Source organism: Nipponia nippon, unplaced genomic scaffold, assembly GCF_047370975.1.
Source record: "Nipponia nippon isolate SJK-2023a ecotype South Korea unplaced genomic scaffold, ASM4737097v1 scaffold_18, whole genome shotgun sequence".
NCBI lineage: Eukaryota > Metazoa > Chordata > Aves > Pelecaniformes > Threskiornithidae > Nipponia > Nipponia nippon.
The window spans coordinates 8,625,194-8,639,412 of record NW_028262334.1 but is presented as its reverse complement, the minus strand read 5'-3'; the positions used below and the strand labels follow the sequence as shown (position 1 = coordinate 8,639,412).

The 14,219-nt window shown below is 43.7% G+C and overlaps 1 protein-coding gene across 17 annotated transcripts in view; it reads right to left on the bottom strand.

Moving 5' to 3' along the window:
• FBRSL1 (fibrosin like 1) overlaps nt 1–14,219 on the bottom strand; it is a 551,682-nt gene that overhangs the window by 182,946 nt on the left and 354,517 nt on the right. For all 17 annotated transcript variants that reach the window (XM_087754449.1, XM_087754457.1, XM_087754465.1 and 14 more), the window contains one exon: nt 1,143–1,172. In XM_087754449.1, the coding sequence (XP_087610575.1) occupies nt 1,143–1,172 (30 nt within the window). The remainder of the gene's footprint in view (nt 1–1,142; nt 1,173–14,219) is intronic.

Sequence of the window (14,219 nt, the reverse complement as noted above, 5' to 3'; positions counted from 1 at the left end):
TTGTAAGAAACAGAACTCAGGGGGCGGGGGTGGTTTCAGGGAGTGACTTTATACATACATACACATATATAAAATAAAAAAATAATAAAAAAAATAAAATATGTACAGTATCTTTCATTCAACTTATACATGATTTAAATGTTTCTCTTCAATCAAGCCTTCATCTCAAAACACAGCTTTTGCCATACTCCAGGGATATCTGATGGGATTTTTAAAAGAAGGAGTTGAAGAAACCTTAATGCTTCCCAAGCTCTAACAATATTAAAAAAAAAAAAAAGAAAAAGACTTAACCAGAAGAAGCTTTTAGTGTAGTCTCTTGAACTCATGGTAACCTCCAATGTATGGCTGCAGCCAAGAGTGCTGCCAAGGAGACAGGGTTATCTGAAGTCAGCCTTTACTTTTGTAATGCTGATCCAGTAGAAACCTCCGTGCCACAGCTTCTCATGAATGAATGCAAGAGACTGGACAGCCGAAATATAATAAAAGTTTGATGAAGATCTAACCTGAGACTGCCAAGTTTGATCTGCCAGAAGAGCAGCCAGCAAGGGATACTCAAGTCTTTTATACATTTCATGCTTAAAAGCATGGTGCAACTGTTGCTATGTAGTGGGACTTCTCTGTTTCCCTTGCAAAGGTGGCACAAGAAATCCGTACACAAAACCACACTACAACCTTTCAACGACCAACCTCTGTATACAAAAGGTGGTCAGAAAAATCATTGCATGCAACATGACAAAACACTCCGTGACAGCTACCACACCGCCTTTGAGGGTAGGTACCAGTTGTCCCATCTTCTAAACTGACTACAAAATCGACATCTTCAAAGGTTACTATAAATACAATACGGGCTCCTGACAAGTTATCAGAGGAGGCTTCCTCTGAAACAGCACTAACGCTATGACTCAGGTCTCAGCAAATGCCCACGTAATAATCTAGCATGTTAATGGAAGGTTCTTTTCTGTAAACAAAAACTAGTGAAGATCACAGAGTACCTGATCCAATGTTTTTTCATTCAATTATAGGTATTTTTAAATTTGACATGAAGACTGGAGGAAAAATATTATTTCAAATTCATTCTTATTTTGACTATGAGGGCACTTCCAAGCTAGTAAAGCACATGAAAGAAGAAAATTCAGTCTTACCTTATCGTCAATATCACTCTCGCTGTCACACTGTGGATTAGAGAGAGAGAAAAAGATTTTGAGAAACACCTTTATGTACAGGGATCTTTTGCATCATCCTCTTAAATCTTTAGGATAGCTGTTTATGATGTTCTCAGTTCAATGAAACACACTTTTGATGTTTGCAGTAATGCCTTTTCGATTGCTAGCATAAACCAGACAAAGCCAATTTCTCTCTTCTTATACAACAACATGGTATACTCTTACTTGGATAGGGGGAAGCGAACTTTAAACAAATAAGACAATCAGTGATGCATTATAATAACAACTGTAACATGAATACCACAACAAAAAGCATGGCTTTTTATCATCCCAAATTGTGGAATATATAGTAACAGTTTTGCATTGCTTCACCTTGATAAGCACTTTATCATCTAACAAGGAAACTGTGAAACTGGCAATCAATTTCTAATTTAATGAGCGGTACCAAGAATAGTAATTAAAATACATCATAAATTCTGGTACATTTTTTAGTTTGAATTAGATCATGATCCCAGGAGGAAGTGTTTACTTAAAGAGTTTTAGAGTGTCATCTCTTACAGCCTCTGAAAATGAAATGCTCTATTTTCACAGCACAAATGATGGAAAGACAACTCGAGCACTGAACATTTCAGGACATGCACATCTTGTTGGCTGGTGCTGAGAAAGATTCACAATCGGGAGCAAAACCAAATCTCTTGGTGTCTGTTACACTGACAGAAAGCGGCCAGTGCATTTTATAGCTTTTGTGCCCAACGGGAATTTTCTCCTTCAGCCAGCTGCTGATGGGGATGGTCCGGGTGGGCTTCCGTAACTGGCGGCAGCCTATCGAGCTCACTGGTTCAACAAGAGGGGACTCTGCAGGCCAGCAATGGCAAGCTACAAATCTGGAAACGGTCCATGAGAATGCACATGCTTCAGCATCATGAATGGAGAAGGAGGAATAGATCTGTTTGGTCATTTTGTCCAGCTCCTGCTCGTCACGGAGCGGGGGGGGATCTCTCCTGTCACATCCTTTTATCCTAAAGTTAGAAGGCAGAAATTTCAGCTGTTACAGTCTTAGTTTTCTGCAGTTTTTTGAGAGACTATTCAATCTCTTCTTCTTCACATGAAATGATTGACCCCAAACACTTGAGGAACCTTTTACTCTTAAATTCTCTGAAACACACCAAGCACACGGAGGACCAGGATACAGCGGAGGGGTCTCCCATAGCGATTCTGCAGTGAAGACTGCTCAGCTTCCCAACTGACTCCTCGTTTCCATTTAACTGCAGTGGAAACGCTTGGTTTAAGGAACCTGTTTTTCTATAGTCCTGACTAAGCAGAAGTCTTTTTCTTTCACAATGAAGCTGTTTTACACTGTCCCACCTGATCCACAGCACGTTTTTCACAGAGAAATCCAACTGTTTCGAAGGATGGGCACAGCTCTAATTGTATCTGTAACTGTTCTGGGAAAAAAAGAACCTGAAGCAAAAATGGAAGAAATTACAGGAAGGCAGGACACTGCGCTGCAGGGGCCGGGGAGCACTGGGTGGGCAAGTCCTATGGGAATAACCAGGGTTATCGGTTATGACTGCATTAAGCCCTAGCCAATTACTCCGTGCACGGAAGGCAAGACCATCAGATAGCCACGTCTTTAGCACATGCCTTCTCACAAGCCGTTTGTGCCTTCTTTGGGAACTCTATTCCGTCACCGAGATTTATGAAAATTATTATAGGAAACACAGTTTCTGTTTTTTCACAAACCAGACATGCAGATCCAAAGTAAAATCAGTCCCGATAAATCATCAGCAGCGGCCATTTGCCGACTCTCCCAAACCCGTGCCATGTAACCATGAACAATTAGAAGTCTCTGCTCCAGGCCTGCAACAGGACTAATTTTCCATCACCACTGAGCCACGCTGCAACAGATTCACTGGGCAAAGGCTGCCCCAGTACCTGCTGCATTTGTGCTTGCACAAGACAGTGCTAACTCACGCTGACAAAGCAACGCATTCATCAAGAACAAGGGGGGGGAGATGCAGTCACAGCAGTACACTTATTATTTACATGCTCCTGAGAAACGCCAGCTGACTCAAGGGAAGCCTTTCACCTCCACCCGGGGGGCTGAAATCAAGTCAGAATGCTACAAGGAGTGTGCATTCCCCCAAATTACTACCATAATTGAGTGGGTCACGAAGACCGTGTTATTCTACCCTTTAAACCCGGTCTACGCTAAAGTATCCTACGTCACCATTTTAATCATTGCGCTCGTTCAACCTGCACACTCATATTTTAGAGGCAGAATGTTTTGATGATGTGATTCAACCTCCACAGTTCAGACTAAAGCATGTTACAACGGAATTACGCCTATCACAAAAATGGCATAAAAATTAGCTAGTACACTCAGCCCTGCGTTGCTTAAAATTGTATGCTTAGGCAACACCAATACAAATTTTAATTCTTACAGGGACTTAAAGGATGATACACGCAAGTAATAAAAAAATTAAATAAATTAAACTCAGAAATATATTGAGTAGAAAACACTCAAAATTATCATTAAAACTCAGGCGCTTTTGCCTATGAGGCCTGGTTTAATAAAACCACAGTACTGTAAACCTTAATAAATTTAGCTTAAAAATATTTGAGAGCCGATGTAAACAATTTTGGGGAACTTTAGTAACCATTATTATTCAAATACAACACAGTATTTTAGTCTTGCTCTCTGTTTTCGTAACAAAACTTGTCTTCTTATTTCTTACTGCATTATGATATTTAAAAAAAAAAGAGGACAGGCTTTTTCTTGTTGAAAACAGATTTGACCTCAAAAATTTGTATGTCTATAATGAGTATAAAAACCTAGTACAGATGGTTTGCATTACTGAAAGGTGCAGAATTGCTTTATTTAGATGCCTAATTTTGCTTTGTACTGATATGCAACTTTGCCTCATGTAGATAAGTGAAAGTTGCAAAAAGCCAGTGAACCATCAAATCCACATGCTAAATTTTATAAACAGACATACGAATGAAGCAAACATCTGCTCTCTGAGGATACATTTTTCCCCATTCAGGATCTGTAAATACTCCATAATTAATTGTTTTTAAAATGGAAAGGACAGCAAAGAATTTTGTTTCACTTTAGATTACATCTTTCTTACTTTAATCATGACCGCATCAGTCCTGCAACTGAAGAAGCCAGTGGGGCTGCCGATGCAGATCCACACGCAAACGTAGCTCTGTGCGGACACAGAGCCCACCGTGCAGCTGCGACTGCAAGCCGGGTGCTTTAAAAGCCGTATTTCTGACAGCAAGTTGCATAATTTCTCGTTTGCCTTACGAAAGAGCTGTCCTCTCCCACCTCTCCCAGCCGCGTAGGGCTCACTCGTGCACACCAGCTCCCCATATTGATTCCTACCCCGTGGCTTTTAAACCGCCAAAATACCACATCTCAATCCACGTGAGAACAAAGTCCCAAACTGGCCCAAAGCTACTAAGCAGTCTACATGATGAGAGACTGGGGGGGAAGAATTAACACACCATTATTTATAAAATTGGGACTTCTGCTTAACATACAGCATCCTGGAAAACGGAGCTTGAGACTCATGGCTACCAACCCATGTTAATCTCCCACCGACTCCTGAAGAAAATACCTCAGCTTTGGTGGAAAAAACCCCCAAGCTTCAGAATTCGTTTAGGTTTTCTTCTTTTTATGTTAAAGAAACATGCTCCCACATTCGCATCGAAAAACAGGAACCCACAGGCTGCTGAACACGCAATGGCACCGAAAAAAACAACAACAGCAAAACCAAACCCGCCCGGAGAGATCTGCGAAAAACAGAACCGCTGTTGACCCCTTCCCTTCGGGGGTGCTGTTAAAACACACGATTTGAATGGGCTGGTTCAGTTTCTGTGGTAACAGCCTTCAGCCTCCGTGCACCCGCTCCTCTCCAGCCTCCTCGCCTCCGCCGCCTGCCCCTGCAAAGCCCTGGGTAGACAAAGAGAGACCGAGGCTGGTGCGTTGCATTACCGGGATGTTTAAATGAATAATGAAGTCGTAAGAGAAGCTTTGGTTTGACCCAGAGGATTTTCTGTGTCTTAAAAGACAACTTGCTCCGGCCTGGCGAGGAGGAGGCCGGTGGCGCTCCCCTAGGAAGGCGGCGCAGGCCAAGGCTCCTCAGCCACCCTGCCGGCCTCACCTCCCACGCAGCTGCTGTCGGGGGACAAAAGCCCTTGTCAAAACAAAAAAGTTAAAGAAAATGTGGAGAATGGCAACTGTTGACAGCTACGGGGGCTCATTGAAAGACAAAAGCTTCAATTACCTGGATTTTTCTAAAGGCCTGTTAACACTCCTGGTCTATAAGCGAAACTGTAAACAGCCATTGTGCTGGGTTCATAAAGGCTCCTAAAAGGATTATTCACTCGGTTGTGCCAATTGGCTCTCAATTCCACCAAGAATGTTTGCAAAGCCGACCCCTAATTGTGCTGCTTTTTGGAAACAATTTCTTGCAGTGACAGATTCCAGTCAGAAAAAGCCTCCCGTGAGGTAAAGTTAAGCAGAAACAAGACGTAACGCAGGTAGAATCGGCTCGGTGCGTGGCAAAAAGGCCTCACCCCTCCCTCCTCCTTGCCCCTGCGGCCCGCGGAGGAGGACGCGCGTTGTGCAGACGCGGGTCCTCCGCCCAGCAAGACCAGCGGCCAGCGGGCCGTGCTCCCGATGGAGCTTCAGGCTCCGGATGGAGCTTCAGGCTCCGGATGAAGTAGGGAGTGAAACAGTAGGAAAAGCTGGCGCTTTCCTAATCGCCACCTAAGCAACTGCAGCAACCCCACCATCCCCTCCGTCCCACCCGTTCCCCTGTTGCACCCAAAAGACCTGAGGAATCAGAGACAGAGCTCCCATCTGTATAGACTAGGCCCTGTGGCTTCCTTTTTTTTTTTTTTGACGGCTGAGGTGGAAATTCACATTTCAAGGCCCCCCTCTGTCATGCCTTTCCCACCAGGCAAGGAGTTACGATGCGTTCCAGCCCTTGCTTGTACAAATGATCTCAACAGGGAAGAAAGATGGACTTGTGGCTACTGTAAAACAGAGGCAATGGCGTATTTGGAGAAGGACCTTCTCTTACCGTGGAGACGTAGATGCCACCAGTAGCACACCTGCCTGCACTGAACTGAAAATAAACCTCTAACCCCTCCCTCATCCCAAACAAGCTGAGGTTGAAACGGGAAATACGAACATTACCCGCTGTGGTTCACCTGACATACAAGCATAAATCAGATCACTGCACACAACAGCGTCACTGCAAATAAAGCTAGATCTCCGCTACAAAGGTTTTCTGGTGGACCGAGAGTCAGAGCCGTTCAGTAGCGTCATTGCTGGCTCCACCACAGCATTCGGGCAATTAGCACAGCTGCAGAGCGTTTTAGCCATGTAAGTTTGGGTTTTTTGAGTACAGAAGGGGAGTAGGCCTGAAATGAGCTATGCATAGATCTTTCCAAAAAAGCAGCATCCGCAGAAGCAGCATGTAGGCTCTGTGCTCCGGGACACCTCCATGGGCACCAGGCTCCTTCCAGTCTATATTAAAATTGTTTCTACTGTGATTCTGGATGGTTTCCGGTGAGTTTAAGAACCATGAAAACATCCTTTGACTCTTTTCTTACCCACAATGTTTTAACTTCCAGATCACCCAGTTTTTCTTCACAAAATAAAAGCGCTACGGTGATGAACATGAAATCAGATATCCACATAAACTGCCTCATGCCAGGAACGAGACCTCCAAGAAACGAAAACAAAAACAACCCAAGTCTCGCAAGACTGCAACAAGACCGGCAACACTTGGGTGTTAAGTCATCGGTTAGGTGCAGAGAAACACTCTGTTATCTGAAATGGGGCCACATCCTCCAAGCTTTGGAGAATTGCACAGAAGTCACCTCAGCTTATCCATGTGAACGAGCTATCTCCTATTCCACCCAAAACCAGAGGTTTATGATCTAGGTTGTGCCTACACAGCCTCCAGGCTATAGGGCCCCGTTGTGCCAGACACTGTACAGCACAGAAATTACAGGTTCCTGCCCAAACAGCTGACAGAAAGGCTTGTTTTTTCTTTGCACACAAACACACATACCTACAGATATTATTTATATTATGATTAAGCAGAGGGTGATAGACAGCTAAGCTAGCCGTGTGAAAAAAACAGATCCCAGCCTGGAGGGACATGTAATCTAAGCAGTCTACCTGCAACTAAAATTGTCTGGGGAAGTGTAAGGCTGAGAGAAGAGGAGGCAAAAATATTAAATATACCGCCTATAATATTACAATGCAAGCTGGCAGGGTAGAATAGATATGTAAAAAGTTGCATAGAATATATGAACCGTGTAGATGCCTACACCCACTCACCCAGTCCCAGAGGATGGCCATGTTACTGCTATCTTCTTATTTCCAACCATATTTAGTTACTGAACTTTCTTTTAATAGCAAGGCTCGGGGAAGCGTTAGGCTTAAATCCCGGTTTGTTAATGTTTTCTTTTAAAGGAAGAAGCAAAAGCAAGCCTACTTTTCAGAGCCCTCCTCCTCTGCCTGCCCTCTGCGCTAACTTCCAGGCAGCAGCCCGCAGCAGCGGCGCGCACGGATGCGCGCTTGTGTGTGCAGGGGGAGGGCGTTGTTTGCTATTAAGTCTGGCATCGGATTCATGTCTGCAGGGGCTTGCTTAAGATGATAGGAAGAGAGAGTTTTATCATGAGCCAGACTGACAGAAAAGCCTGCTAATGGGACTTGAGGCATACACAGGAAAGAAAGTGCCAAAACATTAAGCTACCGCCAAGTGTCAGAGGGCCACTGATTTATTGCAGCAATTTTGCCACTGTGTCCTTTATAAGGTCCCACAAGTCCTTCCTCCTGGCAAGAAGCTGTGAGCTGCTGCAGCTCGGGGAGAAGTTTAGATCCAGAGCGCAGAAAGTGTCCAGGCGAGAGGCGGGGGCCGGGGGAGGACGGAAATCGAATGTTGACTTGAACTTGCCCCAGGCAGCAGAGTCCTCTTAGCTCCGCTGCCTCCCTGACAGTTTGATGAAATGAGTCAGGGCCTCCCTATGGCTAGACCAGCTCAGGCTTCCAAGTGCCGGGCTAGAGCTGTAAGAAACAGATTGAGCCTCAGGGCAGCAATTTTTTTTTTTTTTCCCTTTCCCTTTCTCTCCTCAGCATTTGGCTGGGGGAAGGGGAGGTTATGAGCACTACAGATGTATAGGCTGAGCCTTTGTCTGCGGAGGGGGAGGGCAGGGGGGGAGAGAAGAACAGCAAGAGAGTATTAGCTATGGCAGCCGAGAATAGCCCTGAGCACTATAACTAATTTTGAGGGGCAGTGATGCATTGTACGGGCTATGTGCTGTTTGGTCTGAGGGGGCCCCTGTTGTGAAGCAGCAATCAAGAGGACATTTTGTTAAGTGACCAACAGCTGTCATCTGCAAGCCCAGGGTAGGGAAGGAGGGAGCAAGGGGGAGGGAAAAAGAAAAAAAGAAAAAAAAAAAAAAAGAGCATTTGTCCCTGGGAGGCAGAGCACATTAATCCACCAATCTGCCATAGCTTTAACTCTAAAAGCGCTCGGCGCCTCTGAAGCCGCACCCCGCTCCATCAGCCACCCGGAGAGATGGGGACCCCGCGTCCTGCTTCAGCCGGCCAGACGCAGGGAGCTTCCCTACCTCTGCGGGTCCAGGAGCCGACGCTAAAAATACTGTTTAAGTCTCTTTTCATTCCATAAAATTGAGTTGATCTGCTGTAGCTTAGGGTCAATCCCTCAAGGACTGTTTTCCCCCCCTTCCCTTTTCCTTAGCACTCATAAATTAATCAGGAGGACCCTGACTAAGTCATTTCATGCTGTACAACATAAAAGAAAGTCCCCTGATGATCCATGCAAGGATCTATTAAAAGCGGGAGGGGGGAGGGAGGAAGGGTTAGGGAAGAGGGAGAAAAGGGAGGGGGGGAAGGAAAAAATCTCAACCTTTTTGATATTTTAGGATAAAAGCTGGAGGACTTTGTTACAAATTCTAGCCAACATCAAAACACCTTAAATAATTCAAAGAACACGTTAAAGGGAAGAAATTGAATGTTGCTCTGATGTTCAGTTGATGCAACGCAAAATATTACCCAAAACAGCACAGCCTGTTAAGGGAGACAGCAGCCTTGAGCATTTCAGTTCTTTAGAAAAATGTCAGAACCTGTAAAAATCATAATTTCCAGCAAGTTTTTTTTTTTTTTTTTTTTTTTTTTTTTTGCATGATATAAACTCAGCGAGACTGAAATGTAGGTTTCTGACAAGCTGTTAACAAGACAACTTTAGAAATCTGTCTGGAGCTCTCAGGGAGATGGGCTGCCATTTCACTGCTTCGAAGAAGTTCATGACATGACAAGCAAAAAACAGGGAACAGAGACCTAAAAACCACGGTGTAATTTTCATTTGCTTCTGTCGTGAAAGAATTCAAGCAGAAATATTAGAAGGCTGCACAACTGAAAAAGCCAGCAACTGGAAAATCATTGCTGTGGCTTGACAAGCACATCTTTTATGCTGAAAATGGTTTCTTTATTATTACACCTATATACAGGAAAGCACTTTTAGGAAAAAAGGGATAATCACAAATTATTCCTTGAGATCTACAAAGTAAGATCTGCAGCTGCCTGCTTTCAAGTCAAGTCTAAATATGATCTAGTTCATGGGAGAGAGTGACCGACCCATCTTGAAAAAGCTGTAGGAGCCACCAGATTTCTCTTGGTTTCCCACATCCCTGCCCTTCCCCCCCATAGGAAAGGTGGAAATATCTTTCCATAACGTAGTCTTTTACTGGAGCCTACACAGATGAATGTTGCTACATAAGCGTTTAATAAAGACACATTGATTAAAAATAAAAAAGTCAGCATCCAATGCCATCTACACAGCAATGTTTGTACCACATTTAAGAGAGGCTTTCTGGCTGGTTTACCATATTACACCTCCTACTTAGGCCTTAATATACCAGAATAATGCTTTTCCATAATTTTTGGATGATTTAATGATATCTTTTTGAGAATCAATCTATTCTATTCTATGGTTAGAAAAAAGTAGATCCATCGATCGATCGATCAATCGATCTCCATATATCTCTTTCAATATAATCTCTCTCCCTTTCACTATTTGGACCCATTCTAAGTATTTAATGGTAAGTTGATATAGCTGCCTCTAAGTCAATTTACTGATTTGTGATTGACGCATTATCCCTACAGTTGCAGAATTCTGGTACCCTTAGGACGATGCTTTGGGAAACCCAAAGACAGCCAGCTGCATACGTACAACATTATGCTTAATTTCAGCCCATATTTGCCAAGAGAGAGAGATCGGACAATGCAGGAGGTCATTTTCACTTGTAACGCCTATGATTATACCAAGGGGTACTGTGAATTACGGGCCAAATTTAGCCCAGCGTTTGCAAGGACCACACAACTAATGAACTGCAGCTTTTTCACCTCTTTCCCATTTCAGCTCATTTCCACACAGCTCCAGTGGTGCGATCCTACCACGCTTGGGTAATTGAAAGCAGAGTGCACGCAAAGTTGAATGGCTGACACTGCATTTCACCAATTTACGAAATGGAGGAGACTCTGACAAGAAAAGAGACGCAGTTTGCTTCTCTTCTGAAGTGCTCGGAAGTTCTTTTCATTCTCCCCTCGCTTGGGCATTGTGTCACCCATCACTCATTTTCTTTTCATTAGACAGACATTCTTGGAGACATTACAGCTTCAGTGCTGTATATGGGCTTCCACTAAAGAACCAGAGAAACATCCCTTACTTTCTTATTCTACAGTTTTAAGCTACGACTAACGCCATTTGCTTGCAAGAGACATCTTGCCTTGCTGCCTCCCCTTCACCAGGAGCCTCCTGGCTTGGAGCTACCTGCCCCCCTGCCCCAGCTGCTTCGGCCCCTCGCGCTCTCCAGGGGGAGCAGAAACCAAGAGAGGATTTGCAGTGACTCACAGTGCAGAGCAAGGCTAATTTTGTTTAATGTAAGGATGCCTAGACAGGCTATGCCACTTAGGAAAAGTGCCTTTAAGTCATTACTTACAACAATTAGAGGCTGCTGCAGTTTGGGGGGGTATAAGCTTTCCTTAAAATTAAGGAGGAGTTTAGGACTTAATATGGATATAGCCAAAAGCCACTTTAACCATAATGAACTCACTTACTATAACTACTCACTTACTATAAACATGAGTTTTCTTCTTCTATTTGGACTGCCAATCTAGTCCATTACTATGCCTTGTCCATGTCATTATGGGGTCACCAAAAAGTACTGGGCCACTACAAAATAACAGGATTTGTTGAAGTACCCCTGCTCTAATGGAAAGCATTTAGTTATCCTCAGCTCTCTGACTCCATGGTATGTGACTCTGTTTGGAAGTTTCATTTACATATTTATTTAGTGGAGAACATGCATGGCTGTCTTCCCTCGGTGCAGAACCATTATTAGCTGCAGGAAGCTGTTAGAGGGGGTTTCAGCATGGAACTCAGGAGGAAAGGCATTTCTTAATACCTTAGTATCCTCCTTAATAACAGGCACCCTCCGGAATGAGGGCGATGATCTCTGGTTATAAAATGTGCCGTGGTTTGGTACAGCCGATTCACAGGAAGGCTTTTACACGCACGCGTGCGCGCACACACACACGCACACTTTTTCTCATGCTGCCACCTTCCTTCTTCCTTACTTCCCCCGTAAGTCCAAGTGGTGCAGCAACAGAAGAACATACAAGGCTATGCGTGAAGACATCCACCTGATGACTCTGAAGTTCCTCCCCAAGTATATCACAGATTTTTCCATTCAAATGCAAGCTGGACACCCCAAAATTTCTAACATGAACACGCAGAAGTGGGGATTAACTTCTGAATGGGAGCTGGCATCATTTAGGTAGGAAGGCAAACCTCCGCTGTGCCTTGGAACGGTTCATTCTGGACCCGGCAGGACGAGTGTGCTGAAGCCAACCTGACTCCGGCTGGGGTGAAGCTCGGGTGCCAGGCTACGCACCTGGAAACACACCACTATGGTGCTCTATGTAACATTTCAGCACACTATTCAGTTAGGAACTTCGCACTTGGGAAGCAATCTAGAGCACCCACTGTGTTCTCAGCATACATTAATTCAGTGAAACGAAGTACGGTTCATTTTTAACTTAATGAATATAGGAAGGTTATGTGAATCAGCTGCTTTGTTTCGTTGAATGCCTTTAGCCACTAAGAAGGGAAGTCCCTGTTGCTGTCAGGGACAAGATTTACAATACTTATATATAATTAATATAATAATTAATATCATTTAATTCCACTGCTATTTAACTGATAGCAAGGTTTATGTTGTTGTGGCTAAAAAATATAAAGCCTACCATAGCTACCGTTAATGTTTGCGTTATTGAACATTAACATTCAAATCTGGTAAAAGACGTAGCACAAGGATTGAGACATCTACAGAAGACCTATTCCTCCAAGAAAACCCTCAGAGCACGTGCTTGCAGAATTCAACCACTTCATTTAAAATAAACCTTGAGGGAGGGATGTCCCACTCGCCACAGGGAAGCTACCCCGGAGCAAAGAAATTCACCAAGACAGAAGTAAAAAAGATTTAAAATATGAAAGGTAAACCCCCCCCCCCCCCGAAAATCTCCAGCAGTAGTCATTAACATTAATACAATGCAAATTAAATTTTTTTTTTCCCTTTCGTTCCATTTAGATGTTAAAAATATTAAAGTAGGTAAGTCCTGGAACTGAAGGACAAGCATTGCCTAGGGCGTACATTTGGGTGTCTTCAATATAATCTAAGGAATATAGCAGAGGCTGCAAGCTAATTTGATAAGAAAATAACGTAGTTGGTTATTCACTCCTACAGCATTATGCCTTGACAAAGCTAAATATAAAAGCTTCAAGGCCTATGCCATTTCCTGGAAAACACTTCTTTGGACCACTAAATGACAAACCTTTAAACATTAAGCAATTTTAAAAAAATATATTTGCTATTTCAGGTGACATTGTAAAGGCTCCCCGCTACCTTAGTACATGTACTATTACCCTCTTCTGACCCCCCTAGATACTAATTTGTTCTTGTCAGCCCCCAAAACGCCAATGATTGATGTAAATGTAATGGTTTACAAGATGGAGCCTCCTGCCTCACGGTTCTGCGTTCAGACTGCAAAGGCAGTTTGACCAGCACTGACCTCACAGATCGAGACAAGGGCTGGCAGTGCACGTTGAAAGATGGGAATGCAAGTGTCCTTAGCTAAACTATCCCGAAACTTTCCGAACACGCTCAAGGACATTTAACCTTACTGTTGTCACTACAGGTTTTTTTTTTAATTTGCATTTTTCTTCCAGGACTGATGTGGAAATGCTCAGTTGTGTGGAGAGATGTCATTTATGAACAGAAGCTCCAACACGTCAAAGTCGTTCCTCGGCAGTGACACCCCCTGTATGGCTAATCCAGACGGGAGCGATTAGAGACTAAAGGAAGGAGGAAACATCTCAACAGGAGGGGAAATAAGAGAAAAAGAATAGCAGACTGAAGAGCAAGAATGGAAAAAACAACTTACTGCACTGTGGACCGATAACGAGATGGGACTACAAACATCGACTGTTTGGGAATGAACTCTATCGCCTTTAATCGGGAACCATTATTATGAGCACGATGATAAAACTGCTAATAATTAGATGGAACAAACTATTACGTGTTTGTCACGGAGTGAGAGTACATTGAATTATAGAAACTTTTCCTTTTCCAGTAGGTTATTATGAACAAAGATGAATGTGAAATCTGTTTGAAGAACTGGAAAATACCTCGACCATGATGCTTTAACTCCTCCCAGTTTGTGCGCACTGGCACTACGAAGCAGACAGGCCGTCCTGCTCCGACGGGCGGTGCGGCCCAGCCAGTACTTCTGTTCTCACTTGTGATTTTTGCTGTATCAGCTGTGATACACCAACCAGCGCACGTGTGGTTTGCAGCCACATGTAGCAATAAAATGCATAAATAGCAACTCACGATAATGCTATTATTAGTAAGTGTCACTACTGCACGTACAATAACAAGAGG